The sequence below is a fragment of the Carassius carassius genome, chromosome 12 (assembly GCF_963082965.1).
Source record: "Carassius carassius chromosome 12, fCarCar2.1, whole genome shotgun sequence".
Taxonomy (NCBI): domain Eukaryota; kingdom Metazoa; phylum Chordata; class Actinopteri; order Cypriniformes; family Cyprinidae; genus Carassius; species Carassius carassius.
Window position 1 is genome coordinate 3170586 of NC_081766.1, and position 19107 is coordinate 3189692.

At 36.7% G+C, this 19107-nt stretch overlaps 1 protein-coding gene across 2 annotated transcripts; it reads left to right on the top strand.

The window, feature by feature from the left end:
- Positions 1 to 2338: 2338 nt before the first annotated feature.
- Positions 2339 to 16397, top strand: LOC132154474 (TLE family member 5-like). Of its 2 annotated transcripts, none has more exons than XM_059563039.1 (7): positions 2339 to 2952; positions 11636 to 11733; positions 13881 to 13944; positions 14631 to 14675; positions 15057 to 15119; positions 15331 to 15405; positions 15812 to 16397. In XM_059563039.1, exons 1-7 carry the CDS (start codon positions 2926 to 2928, stop codon positions 16037 to 16039), a joined length of 600 nt encoding a protein of 199 aa, XP_059419022.1. In that variant the 5' UTR covers positions 2339 to 2925; the 3' UTR covers positions 16040 to 16397. The 2 variants fall into 2 exon arrangements, with proteins under 2 accessions (XP_059419022.1, XP_059419023.1); XM_059563040.1 differs by having other exon boundaries at positions 2341 to 2952; positions 15815 to 16397.
- Positions 16398 to 19107: the final 2710 nt, after the last annotated feature.

Below are 19107 nucleotides of genomic sequence, written 5' to 3' on the forward strand. Positions count from 1 at the left end.
CAAATCAACACATTTCTCAGGCCAGAAAAAAGCTTCCTTAAATGTCAGGCAAGTGGTACATTGAAAATAACATCTGTCCTGCTGCTGGGAAGAGAATCGTATGCCTGTGGCTGTTTTTCAGTGAATAGACATATCAGTCATGAAGGCTTTGGCTGTTCTGGGTAACTGTTTTGATATAATTTAGTCTAGAAGATACCATATAAAAATGCATAAATGCTTGACCAAAGCATTGCAAACATGTCTTGATACAGTCCTCAGTACTCAAGAGGGCACTAGAGTTCCCTTCAAATATCTGTGCCATTAAACCAGATGTTATTATTCCTGAAAAGGAAAATTGGCTGTGGAAGTTGCTTTTGTGGCAGCTAAATTCACTGTATTTACTTTCCAGTTGAGTAATACGCATTCCTATCTTTCTCTAGTGTGCATAAAATAAGTCTCAGTCCAGGTGCATAAAGTAAGGTCTCTTGCCTCTTGAGCTCTGTGTCTGCTTTAGTTCTCGTGATGGTTGTGATTCAGTTCGGTGACTCTTTGCTTTTGATTGCTTGTAAAGACTTGCTCAGTAAGATGCAATGAACACACAAGCTTGTCGACATGGAGTCACATTTTTACAGATGACAGAGCGAGACTATTATGTTATTTCCATGTAAGCATGTTTACTGGTACGGTTAGGTGCATCTGTGTGGTGGACGGTCGAAAGGTTGACGTTTTGACCCAGTGAAAGAGTCATTCATTTGATTTCTGCTTTTTATCCCCTGTTCTTTCATTGTAATACATTACCTGAGAGCTGTTATATCCAGGACCACTAGATCGTGTACATTTTACTTGTTTTCTTTCTCATTCTTTTTCTGCTTCTTTGTACCCTTTTATTTTGTGATTATACCACCAAATGTAAATGTTGTATAATATTGTGCGTGCCAATCCCCTTCTCTGAGACTGACTCATAACAAGTGCCAATTGTTGTCCAAATCACTTGCAGACCGTGAAATTAGAAACGGTCCCCTTTTAAAAATGAGTACAACACTAAAGAAGAAAGTAAATGAATTTACTTTGTATTTAAGTTAGAAGATAAACTGCTGTTTTTCCTCTTTTGTGTGTGTGAAAGGAATTGTAATCATTAAAGCATGTGCTCTTTGTCCAGCCGAGAGTTTTGGGCTCAGACAAGCAACAAAATCTTTGAGACGAGGAAATACATTTTACCACATTCTCGCCATATTTTATTGTTGTTTTTATTTGTATTTGTTTCATTTCAACCACTGTTGCCTGAACCTCATTCAAACATGGAAATGATTTTCATAACCGCCTTCTAAAAAAAAAAAAAATTATAAAGTATCTGTTTTAAATTTAAATAAATTTATTCCTATACTTGCTGATGGTCTTGTAACGTGTTTTCTTTTAAATGCTGAAGTGTTTAAATCCTACAGATTGCTGCTTTTCAGATGTCTCGAATTAAAGTCATTTAATTTTGTTTTATCTGACACTATTATTTCAGCACATGAAGTCTCTCATGGCCTTTATTTTTAAATTGTTTGCCAAATATGTTTTAATTTTTATCCAGTACAGAGCTTGCATAAAATGTCTAAAATATCTAAAACTTAAAAACAAATGGTGATGTAATATTATCCTGGAAGTCGTCTTCAGCACACACCTTTAATAATCTCTGCTCTTAGAGGTAAAGTTATTAATAAATCACGTTCACTACAGTGGAAATACTCCCATGGGTGCAGTTGCCAGTGTTGCAGGATGGAGTCGCTGTACATTGACCGGGAACAAAAGCAATTCCAACACCTTCCACCAACAAAACACACTTCCGGCCACTGTCATTTCATCCATTTGACGTCTTAAAATGGGCCTCCTGAGCGCCACCTTAAATCCTGCATGCGAATGTACCAAGGGACGAATCCTACTACGATAAAGGATTGTCTCATGAATATTAATGACGCAACGTGGCGTTCTCCTGGTGCGCCTTTCGGATTGTCTGTAGAAAATTATTTCAACGGTACCAAAACAAGTCTTCCAAGTACACATTCTTACAATGAACAAAAAGCAATAATAGTATATAATTACACATACATTTACTTTAAAACACTAATTTATTTTGAGATGTGTCTGTGTGTACTTTTATTTTTATGATTTGTATGACAATAAATATATATTTGTGTTGTCAAAAAAGTGCAAAATAACACAATAAAGCGAAATCTCATCCCTCGCAGGTCATTACATTAAATAATAAATTCTATATTAAGCAAGTAACTAAATATATTAATACGTAAACATACGCTCCGGAAGGTAAGCTGGCAACGCGCACACGGCGTAATTAATATTCATGAGTAAAGCCGTTCCTGTAGTAGATTCTGTAATTTAGCGTGTCGCATCAAGAGTCCTGAAGCGGCGGAAGAGGCATGATTTTCCAAGCGCAGTCTTCTCTTTAACCGCGCATAGACAGACACACGCACGACTAGCGAACACACGACTAGATTGAAACGTTTTTCCTCGTTTTCAAACGCATTTTGTTCATTTTCTGCTATATAAACTTCTCTGTTAGCTTTAGCCAGGTAGCTTGCATCTGGAAATTGGACAAGTATGATCAGCCTGGCGGTGGATTAATCGGCCTATTGTAACAGAAGATTCATTTTTCTCATGTGAAACCGCGATGTCACACAGTGTAGTAAAGATTGATTGTTGTTTGTGTTGTTCCAAAGGCGCTGTCTGAAGTTTATGTAACGTTACGTTAGGTTTGTAAAGCTGAACAAAACCCAGGAAAACTGGAGATCACAGCCAGGAAATATCTTCAGGAGAGCAGACTAAAGCCCTTTCTGCCTTCAGACTCATCAGTTTAGAGCAAACAAAGAGGATATCCGTCCAAAGCCTTTTCATTCCATCTGCAGAAAGAGAATAAAGCAAAAAAAAAAAAAAAAACAGGCTGATATGATGTTTCCACAAGCCAGGCACTCGGTAAGCGTCTCATTCTCCTTCATTCATGACACACAGCTGGTGATGTGGACATTTAATCACTTAAACCAACACAAAAGTAAAAAAAAATATTTCTATAATGTTTTTTGTTGTTGTTTTTTTTTGTTGTTGTTTTTTACAAAAACCATGGGAATACTGTGTTTTTAAAAATGGAATAGTGTTAAAACCATGGCAATACCTTTGTTTTTAGATGCACCCCCTTACAAAAATGTACTTTGGCAGTAGCATTGTACAGTGATTGTATCAGATGTTACTTTGATATGTATCTGTTTATATATGAGTCAAGCTTTTTGTTTTATTCTTTGAAATATGTCGGGGTTGCATATAAATACCATGCTATTTGAATATGCTAATGATTCAGTATCATGGTATTACAATTAGTACTTCAACAGTATGTTGTACCAGAAATGGTAATAACAATTTTATATATATTTAATAAACTCCTGTGATGCACTAGATATAATAATAATGTTAAACTGTTTATATATATATATATATATATATATATATATATATATATATGTATATGTATATGTATGTATATATGTGTGTGTGTGTTTATAAGCTTTGTTATTTACATTGTAACATTATTATAATCTCTGGTGCATCACATGAGTTTGTCATGAATCACCATTGTACACCATTGTGTGTGTGTGTGTGTGTGTGTATATATATATATATATATATATATATATATATATATATATATATATATATATATATATATATGGTCACACTTTATTTTAAGGTCCAATTCTCACTATTAACTAACCATTAACTATGACTTTTGCCTCAATTAACTCCTAATTTGCTGCTTATTCATAGTTTATAAGGTAGTTGTTGTTAAGTTTAGGGTATTGGGTAAGAGTATAGATGTCTTGCATTATATGTACTTTATAAGCACTAATAAACAGCCAATATGTTAATAATAGTCATGCTAATAGGCAAGTAGTTATTAGTGAGAATTGGACCCTATACTAAATTGTTACCATATATATATACATATATATTAGTTTTTGGTGGAAGTGCCTAGAGTTACATAAATCATATTATTTGAATGCACTGTAAAAATGAGCCTCAGAAAGCATCGATTTACCAATATTTATCAGTGTTTTATTAATTCCACTGGAATATGTTAAGATTTTAGCATCTAAATTTGCTTCAGAGTTCACCTCAGCGAAATATTAGAAGACTCTAAATCTCTAAATATTAATTTATTGCAATCATTGCATTTGCCTCTTAATATGTTTCTTTCTTTGTTCTCTGGCTAATTTTCTTCCACATGTTTGGTCTTTATCTCATGACTCCGATATCAGGTTTGCAGGTAACATGTCTAAATGAAAGCGTTTCTGATTGTTTTCTGGTTCAGGTTGGGTTGGAGTAGCTTGTTTGCACACCAGTTGCCTGGTTCCCTCCCTGTAGAGGCTTAATTGTGTCGTTTCCATGAATTGTTCCTGTGCACACAGTGGGCAGCTTGTGTTAATGAGTCCCCAGTCATTATTTTGTTTGCATTCAAGCCTAATTGCTTTTTTTTTTCTTTTTTCTTTTTTTATACATGTGCACACAGACGTATGTGAACACAAACACAGGGACGCTAAATGAAAACCTCACGAGTGGATGGATTTGGGGTGTCTCTAATTGAGGCCCTTTTGTTAATTCAGAGTGGAGATTTAGGAGAACATTTCGGTCTTCAGCTTGGGATGTGTGTGTCTGAGACTTGAACCCATGAATCTGAAATCTGAGTTTGAGAAACATCCTGAAACAAGTCCTGCATTTAATATTTGACTTTGTAGTTTGTTAATGATAGTGTTCCCTGTTAGTATTGGTTTAGCCTTATAGATTCATTAAGTGATACTTAAAGGGTTAGTTCACCCAGATAGCAAAATTATGTAATTAATAACTTACCCTCATGTTGTTCCAAACCCGTAAGACCTCCGTTTATCTTTGGAACACAGTTTAAGATATTTTAGATTTAGTCCGAGAGCTCTCAGTCCCTCCATTGAAGCTGTGTGTACGGTCTACTGTCCATGTCCAGAAAGGTAAGAAAAACATCATCAAAGTAGTCCATGTGACATCAGAGGGTCAGTTAGAATATTTTGAAGCATCGAAAATACATTTTGGTCCAAAAATAGCAAAAACTACGACTTTATTCAGCATTGTCTTCTCTTCCGGGTCTGTTGTGAGAGAGAGTTCAAAACAAAGCAGCTGGATATCCGGTTCACGAACGAATCAGTCAGTTCACCAAATCGAACTGAATCGTTTTAAACGGTTCGCATCTCTAATACGCATTAATCCACAAATGACTTAAGCTGTTAACTTTTTTAATGTGGCTGACATTCCCTCTGAGTTCAAACAAACCAATATCCCGGAGTAATTCATTTACTCAAACAGTACACTGACTGAACTGCTGTGAAAAGAGAACTGAAGATGAACACCGAGCCGAGCCAGATAACGAACAAAAGACTGACTCGTTCACGAGTCAAGAACCGGTTGAAGAAAACGGTTCACCTGTTCTTTTGCGCTCGACGTACTGGTGTCATTTGCGATGATTGCCCTTGATTCAAGCCTTTGGTTTACCCGCGCTCATAACATTAGCACAGAATCAGTTCAGAATCAATCACCAAAAGAATCAGTTCGGTTCAGGCGCTCTGTGTGTCAGTCTGCTTCACACTGAATCACACATGCGCAGTATCATCAGCTCCTCGATTCTTCTTATCTGATTCGGCTCGGTGTTCATCTTCAGTTCTCTCTTCACAGCAGTTCAGTCAGTGTACTGTTTGAGTAAATGAATTACTCCGGGATATTGGTTTGTTTGAACTCAGAGGAAGTGTCAGTCACATTAAAAAAGTTAACATCTTAAGTCATTTGTGGATTAATGCGTATTAGAGATGCGAACCGTTTAAAACGATTCAGTTCGATTTGGTGAACTGAATGATTCGTTCGCGAACCGGATATCCAGACTGCTTTGTTTTGAACTCTCTCTCACAACAGACATGGAAGAGAAGACAATGCTGAATAAAGTCGTAGTATTTGCTATTTTTGGACCAAAATGTATTTTCGATGCTTCAAAATATTCTAACTGACCCTCTGATGTCACATGGACTACTTTGATGATGTTTTTCTTACCTTTCTGGACATGGACAGTAGACCGTACACACAGCTTCAATGGAGGGACTGAGAGCTCTTGGACTAAATCTAAAATATCTTAAACTGTGTTCCAAAGATAAACGGAGGTCTTACGGGTTTGGAACAACATGAGGGTAAGTTATTAATTACATAATTTTGCTATCTGGGTGAACTAACCCTTTAAAACCATAACATGCTCAAACCAAAAAAAAGCGCTATATAAATGCAGTCCATTTACCTTTTAAATTTAAATAATTAAATATAACCCGTATTTTTAATACATAATATATTCTTAAATGTATAATATCAGTCTAAATGTCAAAATCTGTAATGTCAGTTTATTTAGTTTGTAGAGAGTTCTGATTTAAACCTATTTGGATTGTTTTCCAAAGTATGCCAGTAACATTACTTGAAGACTTTTTGTTGTTGTTGTTGACCAGGCTCTGGTGTCAAAAAAGAACAGATTAATACCTCAAGAGCAAAAAAAGACCATGTTAAAGTCGTTATTTTGACATGTCTTACTGCCGCTGATGAATTCTTAAGTACACTGAACAAACTTTGATCTTAAACCTCTGAGATTTCAGCAGAAGGGAATCAGCCGGATTTACTGCGGGATCCCAAATCTTGGATTAGGAGTTACAGCCGACTCCTCCGTTTAATCTTAGCCTCAAAGATGTACTGTGTTCTTTGGAATTCAGGATCAGTTTGTCTTATCAATCCTCTGAAGTTACTTAAAAACAGACGTTTGGTCGATGGATTTAATAACTTGTTGTGGGACAAATCCTTCACAGGACTAATATTTGGCTGTAAACAGTGGCGCTTGTGTTCACAGTCATTTGAGAATGATTTATTTTCTAAATGTAGTTCTGAATGAAGTGTTTGATAAACCATTACTCTTAATCCAATTGCTGGTCCTTTTCGGCTTGTTTGTGGTCATCATTCAGGTCCAGTGGATTATGGGTAGGGATTACTGCTTCAGATGGGTTTGGTGACAGTAAACAGCTCTTCGTCAGATTGTGTTGACCATCATCTTCCTCTCTCCATCTGAACTCTTCAACTCATTGGAGATGATGGACGAAAACAGACTCCATTTCTCTGAATTCAGCAGCCGTCTTCTGCTGAGAATTTTTTTTTGTTTTGGTCATTGTTTTGTGTTCCTTCCTTTTTTTTCTTTTTCGTAAAGTCATAAAAATTAATGTTCCAAGTAGAACCAGCGTTTGCTCCTGCTTGCTTGTGGTTATGAGCCAAAGCAAAGTACTTCGAGATTACTTCATCGAGGACCATCTGAACTCCATAAACACAGAAGCATTTATTCTCTAGTGCTTTAGAAAATAGTCTACGTACAGTACCAGTGCTTTAAAGAAGTCAGAAACCAAAACACTGATCTGAAGAATTTCTAACCAATCGTCAAGAGCTTTAGAAGGATCCAAAGAACCATATAACATCTCAACATCACATGTTTGTATGAATATCTATTATTAGTGTGATGATTCATCAGGAAGTTCTCAGAAAGGCTGATTGTAGGTCAATCGTCAATTTCTGGGAAATGAGTGATTCGTGTTCTTTCTGCTTGTTCTTGTGATGGTATAACTGAGCCACTAGCCATGTGATTTCTGTTCTCCACACATGTTGTGATGTCACAGCATGATCTGTATATTTCACTTCAGAATTCTGAAACCAGGATGCCAGCTGTTAGTGTTTAGCAGGAATGTGTGTGTGTGTGTGTGTGTGTGTGTGTGTGTGTTTCAGTCCCATATCAGTCATATCTCTCTCTCATCACATGTCCTTGTGTAGTGGTGTTTGCTAAGGTTAGCAGCACTGTTATTATTGGTCATACTACACAAGTTAATGATTTGAACTAGGGCAGCATGATTCTGGTATCATGTGAAGGCAGCATTAGTGAAAACAGACAGAGACAATGATAGCTTTAGCAACATTAGATTTCCAGAGAGCCAAGAAACTCTTTTGGAAAATCAAATATGATGCGTGATGCTCACTTTGTCTGGACGTTCGCACACAAAGCATCGGTATCGATCCCTCTTTCAGAAGCAACCTTTGCACAACTCCAGCACTGAAAGGACTCTTGTTTGAGAGGCTTTCCGGCATAAAATGATTAGCACAAACATAGTACTTTTTAATTTTTTTGCTCTGGGACATTTCCTTCGAAAATGAAATGTAACCACTGTGTCCTCAGCGGTGTTTAGAGACTCGTATGTTCATTGCATCCCAACACACGACACTTATAATGCCTCTCTGGACTGCTGCTTCTCACTCGGGCCTGTGTCACGGGTTTGTCTAGAGTTCTGGCTTCATGGTTAGTTTTCTATTTATCTATGATTTTTGCATTCTAAACTATTATGACTTCTTGTAGAGATTTCTTTTGACTTGGACCAGCACACGATACTCTAAAAAATGCATAGCAACTTGCAATCACATTGTATCACCCTGGCAACCAACCAGAACACTGTAACAGCCTCTTGGCAATGTGCCGTTAACAGTCAGAACACTAACAACTGCATAGCAACTTCATGGCAATGCCTTGGCAACCACCCTCATCATAGTGGCAGTGAGCTTTTTGTTTAACAAGCAAAAACTCTAAATTTTATTTCAAAATTGAATCCATTTTTAAATGTTTTTCCCTTGTGTTTCTTTTGAGCATGATACTCTGTCTCTCTCTCACACACACACACACACACACACAGAGAGCAGTCTGGGTTCATTATGTGTGTATTGTGTTGTGAGGGTGGACAGGGCTCTGGAAGACATTATTAAGGACAACTGAATTAACAAGACCCCCTCTCACTACAACACCCCCAACAGAGAGAAAGGTTAATCCCTCCAGCACGCGCGCACACACACACACACACACACACACACACACGCTTTCATATTCTCTGAAATAATCACACACACACACACATACACTTGTCTGTTATCTGTGTGTACAGCTACCGCCAACACACTACACCTCGCCGCTGCTGCAGATGTGTAAGTGAACCGCTGAAAGATCAGTCACACTGTGAAACCACACACACATTTATTTATATATATATATATATGTGTATGTATGAATATCTGTATGCTTTCACACATGAGCTTGAGTGTAATTGTTGGGCGGTTTTTGTCTGTGGGGTTCAGCTCCCCCCTGAAACATCTCACTTCCTTTGCTACTATAACACACACACACACACTAGCAGCAATTTCGGAGACAAAAAAAGCAGATAAGAGCCTGAGGGCTGTAAGTGTGTGTGTGTGTGTGTGTGTGTGTGTGTGTGTGTGTGTGTGTGTGTGTGAAGCAGATGTCTGGGTCACTCAGCCCAAAGTCCCTCATTAGCATCACAAAGGGTGCAACAGCAGAGCCTTTAGCCCTGCCAGCCACCAGAGGAGAGAAAGATTTGATTTACTTTTTACTTTTTTTTCTTCTTTTTTCATTATTCTATATGCTTTTTGTTTCCATTATTATTTTTTCAGTTCCAGTCTATAGAAGCTTCAATTAATTAATATTTTTATTTGTTTTTATATTTTATATTATTTATTTTCTGTTTTATGATAGATGCTTTTTTTATTTAATTTTAATAAAGTAATATTTAATTAATATTTTATTTTTATATTCCAATTCCATTTTAATCTAGATACTTTGTTTTAGTATTTTTTTTTGTTCTAGGGTCTTTCTTTTTTTTTCATTTTTATTTGTTTAATTTTTAAAGCTTTTTATATTTTTATTTGATTTGTAAACTTATTCATTTTTATAATAAAAAAAAATGGAGTACATTTAAGAACATATGATGTTTGCTTGTGTGAAACTCACAGTGCTATTTTACATTTTTAACGCTAAGAGTCCATTTCAGGATTGTGTTTTTTTTAGTCTGCAAGAAGTTGCAGATCTTGTAGTGTTGTAGTGTTCAGCACTATTCGCAGATGCTACAGCAGTTTTTGTGCAAGCAAAAGAAAGCAAGGCGTTGTGAAGCTCAAGCAAAGAAAAAAAATCTTATTTGTCTTTTGCAATTGTTCTGTGCAAATTAGTGTAAAAACGATTAATTGCACAACAACAAAACCGAAAACGGAGTCTTTGAGTCTGTGACCTTCTGTCATGTAGCGTGTGCTTGGCTAAAGGTGTTCTGACTAAGGTTTAGTGTTGTAATGTCATGCTAATAAAGCATAATAACACTGAGAGGGACGCTGAAGGAGGAGGAACAGCCCCATGTGTTCAGCGCTCACAGGTGTTGCTGCTGTTTCTCCTTCTCTAATTGATTTCTAATAGCAGGGATAGACTAGAGGGATTTACTGAAACACTCTCTCTCTCTCTCTCTCACACACACACACACACGTCTCTCCTGCCCCTGGAGACACTATCATCTACTGGAAGAGAGACATGACGGGATGGAATGTGAGGGAGGAGATGAGAAAAGTGCTTCAGTTAAAAACTTAAACCTTTTCAGTGTCTTTTCATGAAACGGATAGTTCTGCTTATAAAGAGATTGTAAAATGAAAAAAACAAACAAACATGCATTTTAACTGAATTCTGCATATAAGTCTAAAGGTCAATAATATTACCCAAAGTTAGGTGAATTAACCTTTATTTTTTATTTTATCTGGATAGAAGTCACAAAGAACAGCTTGGAATAGGATAAGAAGTATGAACAGAAGTATTTACATTTACATTCATTTTACGTTTTCATTTAGACACTTTTATCCGAGGCATTTTTTCCATATGCTTTTTTTTTTTTCATTTAAATGTAATTTATAAATATATGTATATAAAATATTTTTGTTTAGTTCTTAATACACACAGTTGGCATCATTCAAGAAAATAGAAAATAATTGAACCTGCATTGTAAAAATGTTAATTCACAAGACATGCACATTGACAAATGATTCTGCAGAGCTGGGGGGTGTAAAGCAAGCATTCCCTGCGGAGATGTTTTTATTCAGTCTGTGTTTTTCTCCTCTGAGGGGGCCAATTGTGTTTAAACACACACACATCCAGCAGTATCTGTATATCTGCTTTCAGATGGCTGTGTGACCATAAAGCACACTGAACACAGATGCGTATCCCGTTTCTCTCTTTGTAATGTGTGATGGTTTTTTGTTGTTCCTGTCTGTCTGGTCTTAAAGTTCACAAGTCAGTGACCTCTGGAAAAGCAGGTCGGAGGTGAAAAGCCAATGGCCCTTCTTTTCTATTTGCACGAAGCTTTAATTTCAGCCTGACCTGAGCAGCTGACCTCAAACGTGCGATGCAATCACTGGCCCTGTTATGGCGTTCAGCAGAATTGTTTTAGCCTGTTTGCATCAATGAAACATTTTTATAACTCTGAGCAAAAGGATTTTTATCATAGCTGGGGTTTGCTTTTTTGCAAATGCAAACATTTTGTGCATTTGCATCAGTTTAAGTTAAATTTAGCTTGCTAACCACAGAGGAAGAGTCTTACCATTTGAATATCTTTTCTGGTTCATTGTGTTAATCAACCCCTAGGTTATTCATCAGGACATTTAGAGGTGTTTTGACTCCAATCTCTCATCTGTTGTCTTTGTTTTTCAGGCTTCGTCTCAATCGACACAGTCACTCAAATTCACCACGTCAGACTCTTGTGATCGCATCAAAGATGAATTTCAGTTCCTGCAGGCCCAGTATCACAGGTATACCAAACACATGTACAATACTGTTCAAAAGTTTCAAAAGTATGTTTTTTTTTTTGTTTTTTTAATCAGTGAATGTTTATTCAGCAAGGATGCATTAAATAGATCAAAAGTGTCCTTAAAGACATTTAAAATGTTTCAGAAGTTTCTATTTCAAATAAATGCTCATTTGAACTTCTTATTCATCAAAGAATCCTAAAAAAATGTATCACCATTTAAAAAAAGAAAAGTTGAAGCAGTGCAACTCTTTTCAACATTTATAATAAATCGAAATGTTTACTGAGCAGCAAATCAGCATATTAGATTGATTTCTGAAGGATCATGTGACACTGAAGACTGGAGTAGGGATGCTGAAAATTCAGCTTTGCATCACAGGAATAAAATCCATTTTAAAATATATTAAAATAGAAAATAGTTTTTTTTTAAATGAAGTAATATTTCACAATTTTTTTTATCACATATATGCAGACTTGATGAGCAGAAGATACTTTTTACATTAAAAAAACATTAACCAGGAGCATAGTTAATCCATTCATACAAACACAGTTAGTTGAACCCTAAGAAGCACACTTTCACTCTACACCCTAAAAACACCCTGTCCTATTCCTCTGTGGGACATCAAATAGTGTGAACACAGCCCCACCCGGAAAACCTTTCTGTCATCATCTGTCAGCACCAGAGATAAGAGCGATCGTTGAGGCCATCCGGACGGAGGAAGGAAGAGAGAAATGGAGAAGGATAAACAGTCGAACATGATGATGTCTTTAAGATCATTCAGAACACACTGCAGTGCTTTTGGTGTTTGATCCATTTAGACTTGGCTGAATATTCATGCTCAGCATCGATAGGCTGTAACTCTGCTCAGCTGTTTAATAACGAATCATGGCCACTTCGTCTGACAGCTCCATGTCACACAAGTAATGCTAATTAATGAGGAACTATTCTGTGGAGCTGCTTGTGATTGCATAATATTGTTCTTATTATTGCTTTAGTGATTAAAGACCTCATAAAATGGCCTGACAGATGCAGTTTTCTCTCTTGTTGATTGCATCAGGATGGGCTGATTCTAAAACGAGTCATTAGTTTTAAGTAGTCAGTCGGCTTTAGTTTACATCTCAGTCATAAAGCATGATTTACTACTTGCTAGTCAGTGGCAGGTGGTGTTGGGGGAGGGACGTTCACATTCTAGAGTGCATTTGTACATTTTTATGTCCAAAATTAGAACATAAACCAGTTTCCAAGCATAGAAAGAATTCTAATATTTAAATGCATAAACAACAAAGTTTATTTTGTCAACTTTTAGGAGTACATTAGCATATAGATGACATCAAAGCTAATTGATGTTCACTAATGCCAGATTATAATTTCATAGTGCTTAATCGTAGATATATAGTACTGTATTCTATTTTTAAGGATTTTTATTCAGTAAGGATGCATTAAATTGATTGAAAAATTCAATTTTCAAAGCAGTAGTAAATCTGCACATTAGAATGATTTCTGAAGATCATGTGACACTGAAGACTGGAGGAATGATGCTGAAAATTCAGATGCGCATCACAGAAATAAATTATATTTTACAATAGATTGGAAAATAAAAACAGTTATTTTAAACTGTAATATTTCATATTTTTCACTGTGTTTTGGATCAAATAAATGCAGCCTTGGTGAGCACAAGATACTTAAAAAAATTAAAAAAATAAAAATCTTGCCAGCCCCAAAATTTTAAATGGTAATGTACATGTAACACAAACTATTTAATATAGAAAGTTGAATATGAAGGAGAAAATTATACATTCTTTTGTTATTGCATTCTTCTAAAGACATGGCCAGCCAATCACAAGCTTTCATCAGTCTGTCCAGACAGGAAACTGGTTGTCATGGTGATAGAATGGTGCAGAATTCTTCTTCTTTTTTTTTTTACTTTGAGAGTGTGAGAGAGAGAAAGTGAGGTGAAGTGCAGCTGACAGCCTCAATGAAGTGTGTGTGTGTGTGTGTTTTAGGTTGAAATGTAAATCTTGAAGCTGTCATATACAGGCGGTGTCATTCAAACCCTGGGAACTTCTCCACGTTTCCATTACTTAAAGAAGCATCATGTAACTTAATTTGCAAGATGAGTAATGCATCTCATGCGGCCTTGTATTTTTCAGTCTGAAGTTGGAATGTGATAAACTGGCGAGTGAGAAATCTGAAATGCAGCGTCATTACATAATGGTGAGTAATGCATGCATTTTTTATCAGTTATACACAGATCATATGGAAGCTGTTCCCACCACAGTATAAAAAATAATAATTGCAACTTTTTTATTGCACAATTCCTGCTTGGAAGGGATATAAACTCTTAATACTGAGAAGAAATGTCTGAATTGTGAATTGAGTTTTGTTTTGGCTTTAGTTCTTATAAAAGTAAGTTGTTCTTATTTTTCATGTGATTTGAATGTTTTTTTCTTTTTTGATTTTGCCTGTAACCCTGTGGGCGTCTGCAGTAATTCATACACAAGTGTCTCATTGATCAGTTGTATGATGAGTTGTAAGTGTGCACAAGTGTATTGACGTCTTGCTGACGGATCGATGTGCATGTGTGTCTGTAACAGCTGTGTCTGAGTGGGATCGCTGCTTTAGCCCAGAGCAAAGCTCCTTACCATGAGCCCAAATCACAGTCGGGTCAGGGTCGGCTCGTTCTGAAGTTTCAAGAAAACTGATTTTTGTAGCAAATGTCCCAAAATGTGAATGGTTAAATGTGCAGCTATCATGTTATCTGTTGCTGAAAATGTAAATATACAATGAAAATAGTGAGATATTACTACCATTTTAAAATAACTGTTCTCTATTTGAATATATTTAGAAGTGTGATTTCTCTTGCCTCTTTTGTCTTCTCTTTCCTGTTCCTCTGACTGCAGTATTATGAGATGTCATACGGACTCAACATTGAAATGCACAAGCAGGTGAGAATCTGAATGTTGTACCAGAATCTACACTTTTTGCATATTTTCTGCATTAAATGTGGGGTAAAGTTATTAAGTACTATTCTATATTTCAAAATATTTAAGAATTAAATATGGCAGGAGGATATGTCAGTCTTTAGATTGATAGTTGTGTAAAATCAGCAGTTTCCTTTAAACCATAAGTCTATTTATATGGTTTATACACATGCAGCTTCCTAGATTCAGTAGCATCTTTTATAAAACACGGTTGGTCAGCATGCATTATCATGACTGACTGTGGTGTTCATGTGTTTCTGTGCAACATCAGCAGCCTGTAACGCATCCCCAGCTGCCTTATTAATGGATGTAAACCCATGAGATGTGCTTGTGTTCTGTCCACAGGCAGAGATTGTGAAGAGATTGAATGGAATCTGTGCTCAGGTGTTGCCTTACCTGTCTCAAGAGGTCAGACTGTGTGATTTATTTATGACATATTCTCTATAATTACCCTCAGCTTCATAAGTGACATATATGTGCTGCTGCTTTGTGTCATTGGTTGCTTTTATGGACCAAAGAGGCCTTTTTTCATTGTTCCTTTTACCTGAAGAGATTTAATGCAAGCTGAGATAAGTGTGTGTGTGTGTGTGTGTGTGTGTGTGTGTGTGTGTGTGAGTAGCACCAGCAGCAGGTCCTGGGAGCGATTGAGCGAGCCAAACAGGTCACCCCTCCTGAGATGAACTCAATTATTCGGGTACGGACATCACCATGGTCAACTTTGTGTTATTGTGTAGGGCCTAAAAATATATATTTAAATTTCCATTTATATTATTTGAGCGATGATGACACGAGCATATCTTTCAATCATAGATTTATGTTTCAAACAAAAGGCAAGGCAAGGCAAAATAATAGCGAAAACGGTGACAAAATAAACGGCAACATAAAAAGTAAATTAAAATTGTTATATTCTTATCAGTAAGTCTGGTAAATGCAAAGTAATCAGAGTATATTTATTCTGCAAAATAGTCTGTCATATCAGAATAATTAAATGTACAGTAATGTGGCTTTGTCATTAAGTCATTTGTGGCTAAGTCAAGTCACATGAAAGTTGTACGTGATCTCTCTCTAACCTCCATGGATGTTTGTCTGTGTAAACGCAGCAGCAGCTTCAGGTTCACCAGCTCTCTCAGCTTCAGGGTTTGGCGTTACCCATGACCCATCTGCCCCTGGGCCTGACTCAGCACTCCCTGCCCGCCGTCACCTCCAACTCCGGCCTCCTGTCACTGTCCAGCATCCTCGCATCACACGCGCACCTGGCCAAGGAGGACAAGAGCTTCCGCGACGGGGCCGACGGCCACCGCGACGAGGACGCGGACAAATCCGACTAGCCTTCATTGAGACAGTTTGATTCTGTCATGACGGGGTGCAGAAAGAGAGGAGGAGGGATTGTCTCCGAGGATTGGGTCTGATTCACTCTCTCTCTCTCTCTCTGTCTGTTCACTCTGCAAATCTTTATTCGGTAATTTTGTTTGACTTAATTTTTGTTTTTTAATTAGTGATGTTTGCTAAGGCTCTAGAACTATTGCTCATACTTGGGGTTAGTGATTTGAACAAACCCCTAACCCTGAGTATTAAACATCAGCATGTCACATACCTCAAATTGTGTGTCTTGTTGAGGAGAGCGGTATTATTACTGTAAGTTTGACTTCTGATTTTTCTTGGCAGTCAATAAAATGGATGGAAAAATTCCATAGATATTGACAGAGAGACCCAAACCATATCCAGAGACCTGAATATAATAGTGTTCATGATGCATCATCCAATGCTCTAGCAACAACCTAGTAACTGTATAACGGCCCTGGCCACTATTCTAAACACACATGCACAAACAACCACTTCAAACAACTTGACAAGAGCACATCAGCACCCTAGCAACTAATCAAAGTCCAAGTCTTTGCATAGTGCATTAACAACTCTTCAGAACACTGTAGCAACCACAAAGTGAGACCCTAGCAACCACATAGCAACACCCTAGCAACTGCAAAACTGCCCTGGCAACTACTCCAAACACAAATGTTCAAACAACCACAACGAGTGATGCTTTGGCAATTAACCAGATTGGCCTGGTAGCACTCTGGCAACAGTAGCATTAATAATGTTATAAATGTTTAGAGCATTTTTAATATAAATAAGCACCAGTTAAGCTGCGATACCAAACAGGACCAGAGGAAGACTTCTAAACCTGCTTCCTTAACCTGACTGTACATCTACTATACGGATCCATTGAGAATAACCAAACCACTGACCGACGCACAATCTGAAACAGCGTTTTCATTATAAAACACTCAAAACATTCTAAACATCTAAAACACGCATACACCTTGGCAACTATCCAGAAAGGCCTAGCAACCATCTCGTAACATCCTAGCAACTGCATATCCACCCTGGCAACCACCTCAAACACAGCAGTGCACAAAACAACCAATTAGAACAACTTCCAAATAACAACGGCATCAACCAATCCAAATGCCCTAGCGTTTGCATAGCAATGCATCATTCATAACACTTAAACAACCAAAATGTTTTGTTAGTGGCATAGCAACATGCTAAAACAATAGAACACCCTAGCAACCATACCAATGCCTTGGCAACCACCTGAAACAGCCGAGCACTTGATTGTGATGTTGTTGTGTGTGTTTGAGTTGGCCGGTCAGTGTTCGGTTTATGTCAGATAAGCCTGCAGTCCATTTCTCTGTTAGCTACTGTTCAATATATTTCAACATATTCTATTCTGGGCATATCTAGTTAAGGGTTTTAACACTAGTGAACCTTTCGCAGAATTATTTCTAGTGTTTTACATAAAAAGGTGACACACTATCTATATTGGCCAAGCATCTGTGTAGGAAAGTGACAGGCCCCAGAACACACAGAGATATTCCCAGTTCAGAGCCACATCCTGGAATCTTTTCTGTGTCATCCTGGCTTGCAGTGAATGTGGTTTCATGTGAGTCCAGCAGGTGGCAGCCACTGAGTGTGTGCTGAAGGATTGGTGCAGATGTATTGCGTTATTTGAAATGGCATACTATCATACTACTACAACAGCAGTGGTTTTCAGTACATTTCTTTAGGTCTCTATTTCAAGGTCTTGAACCTTTGATGTGTTTTTAGCTTTTTGGTTGATAGTAACTATTAATGACTAAAATGATGTTATTAGTGGCTATAAAGCATTTCAAGTTAAATATAAATATTAAAATAATTAAACTTTAAACTAGAATGCAAAAAAAAAATCTAGATTTAAGACTGAAATGTATTTCTTATATAATAATAAAAATACAGTAATGAAATGCTTGTATTTTTCAGCTCAATAACTATTGTTTAAATGAAGTTATTGAAATTTCTAAAATCATACTTCACAATAAGGTCTCGTTTGTTAACATTAGTTAATGCATTAACTACCACGAACTAAATATGAACGATGGATTTTTAACACTCTTATTAACCTTTGATAATGTTCATGTTAGTTTAAGTTAACAGATAGAACTTTTGATTTGAATAATTTATCCGTAAATGTTTTTTTAAGATTAATAAATTCTGTAGAAGTATTGTTCATTTCGACTAATATAGTTAACAAATTAAACCTTATTGTAAAGCATTACCAGTATATCAGTGCTCACAATTTTTCTTAATAAAAAAGTAGCTGTCATAATTTAAGGCAGTTTAATGAATCTAACTGTGATTTGCAGAATAACCTTTTTTTTTTTTTTTTTTTACATGGACACTACTTGCTGAATTAAACCTGCAAAATGACGAGCTCATCCCAATGCAGCACACAGTAATTAGTATGCTAGTATTCCAGGCTGTTTTAAAGACAAGACTACCTAAGGTTGTACATAGGCACTGGTGCATTGTGGGTATTTTATGATTGTGCATTCCTGGACATTTATTTCTTGTATGTGTCTAGGGAGTATTAGTTTGTCCCATGATGCTTTTGTATTTTCAGTTTTTCATTACAGCAGTGCTGATTGATGTATGCTTAGAAACGCTCACCGTTGAGCCCTTGGTTTCTTATGTTAATCTCTAAATTAAGTTTTCTGACTTTTATTCTTTAGGTGTTTTTGCTTGATTTCAAAAACTGTCTGCCGATTTATATACATCATGTATAAATATATCAATATACATTTAATTTTGTAAACAACTTTGTATGTATAAAGCTATGTTTATGGTGTATGTGGCCCAGGCTATACAGAAATCTGATCATTTAGTCGTCAAATCGAACATTTCCGCTCTGCTTTGTTTAGTTGTGCATAGCACTGGCTGGTCTCGACTAGTTCTAGTTGTTAAAGGGTAAATGATTTGTTCAGTGGTTCTGACTTGGTCTCAATCTCATGAACATCAGCTGAAAAAGCGTTCTGTAAATCCACTGACACGAGCGATTCCTGAAGCCTCCCTCTTCGGA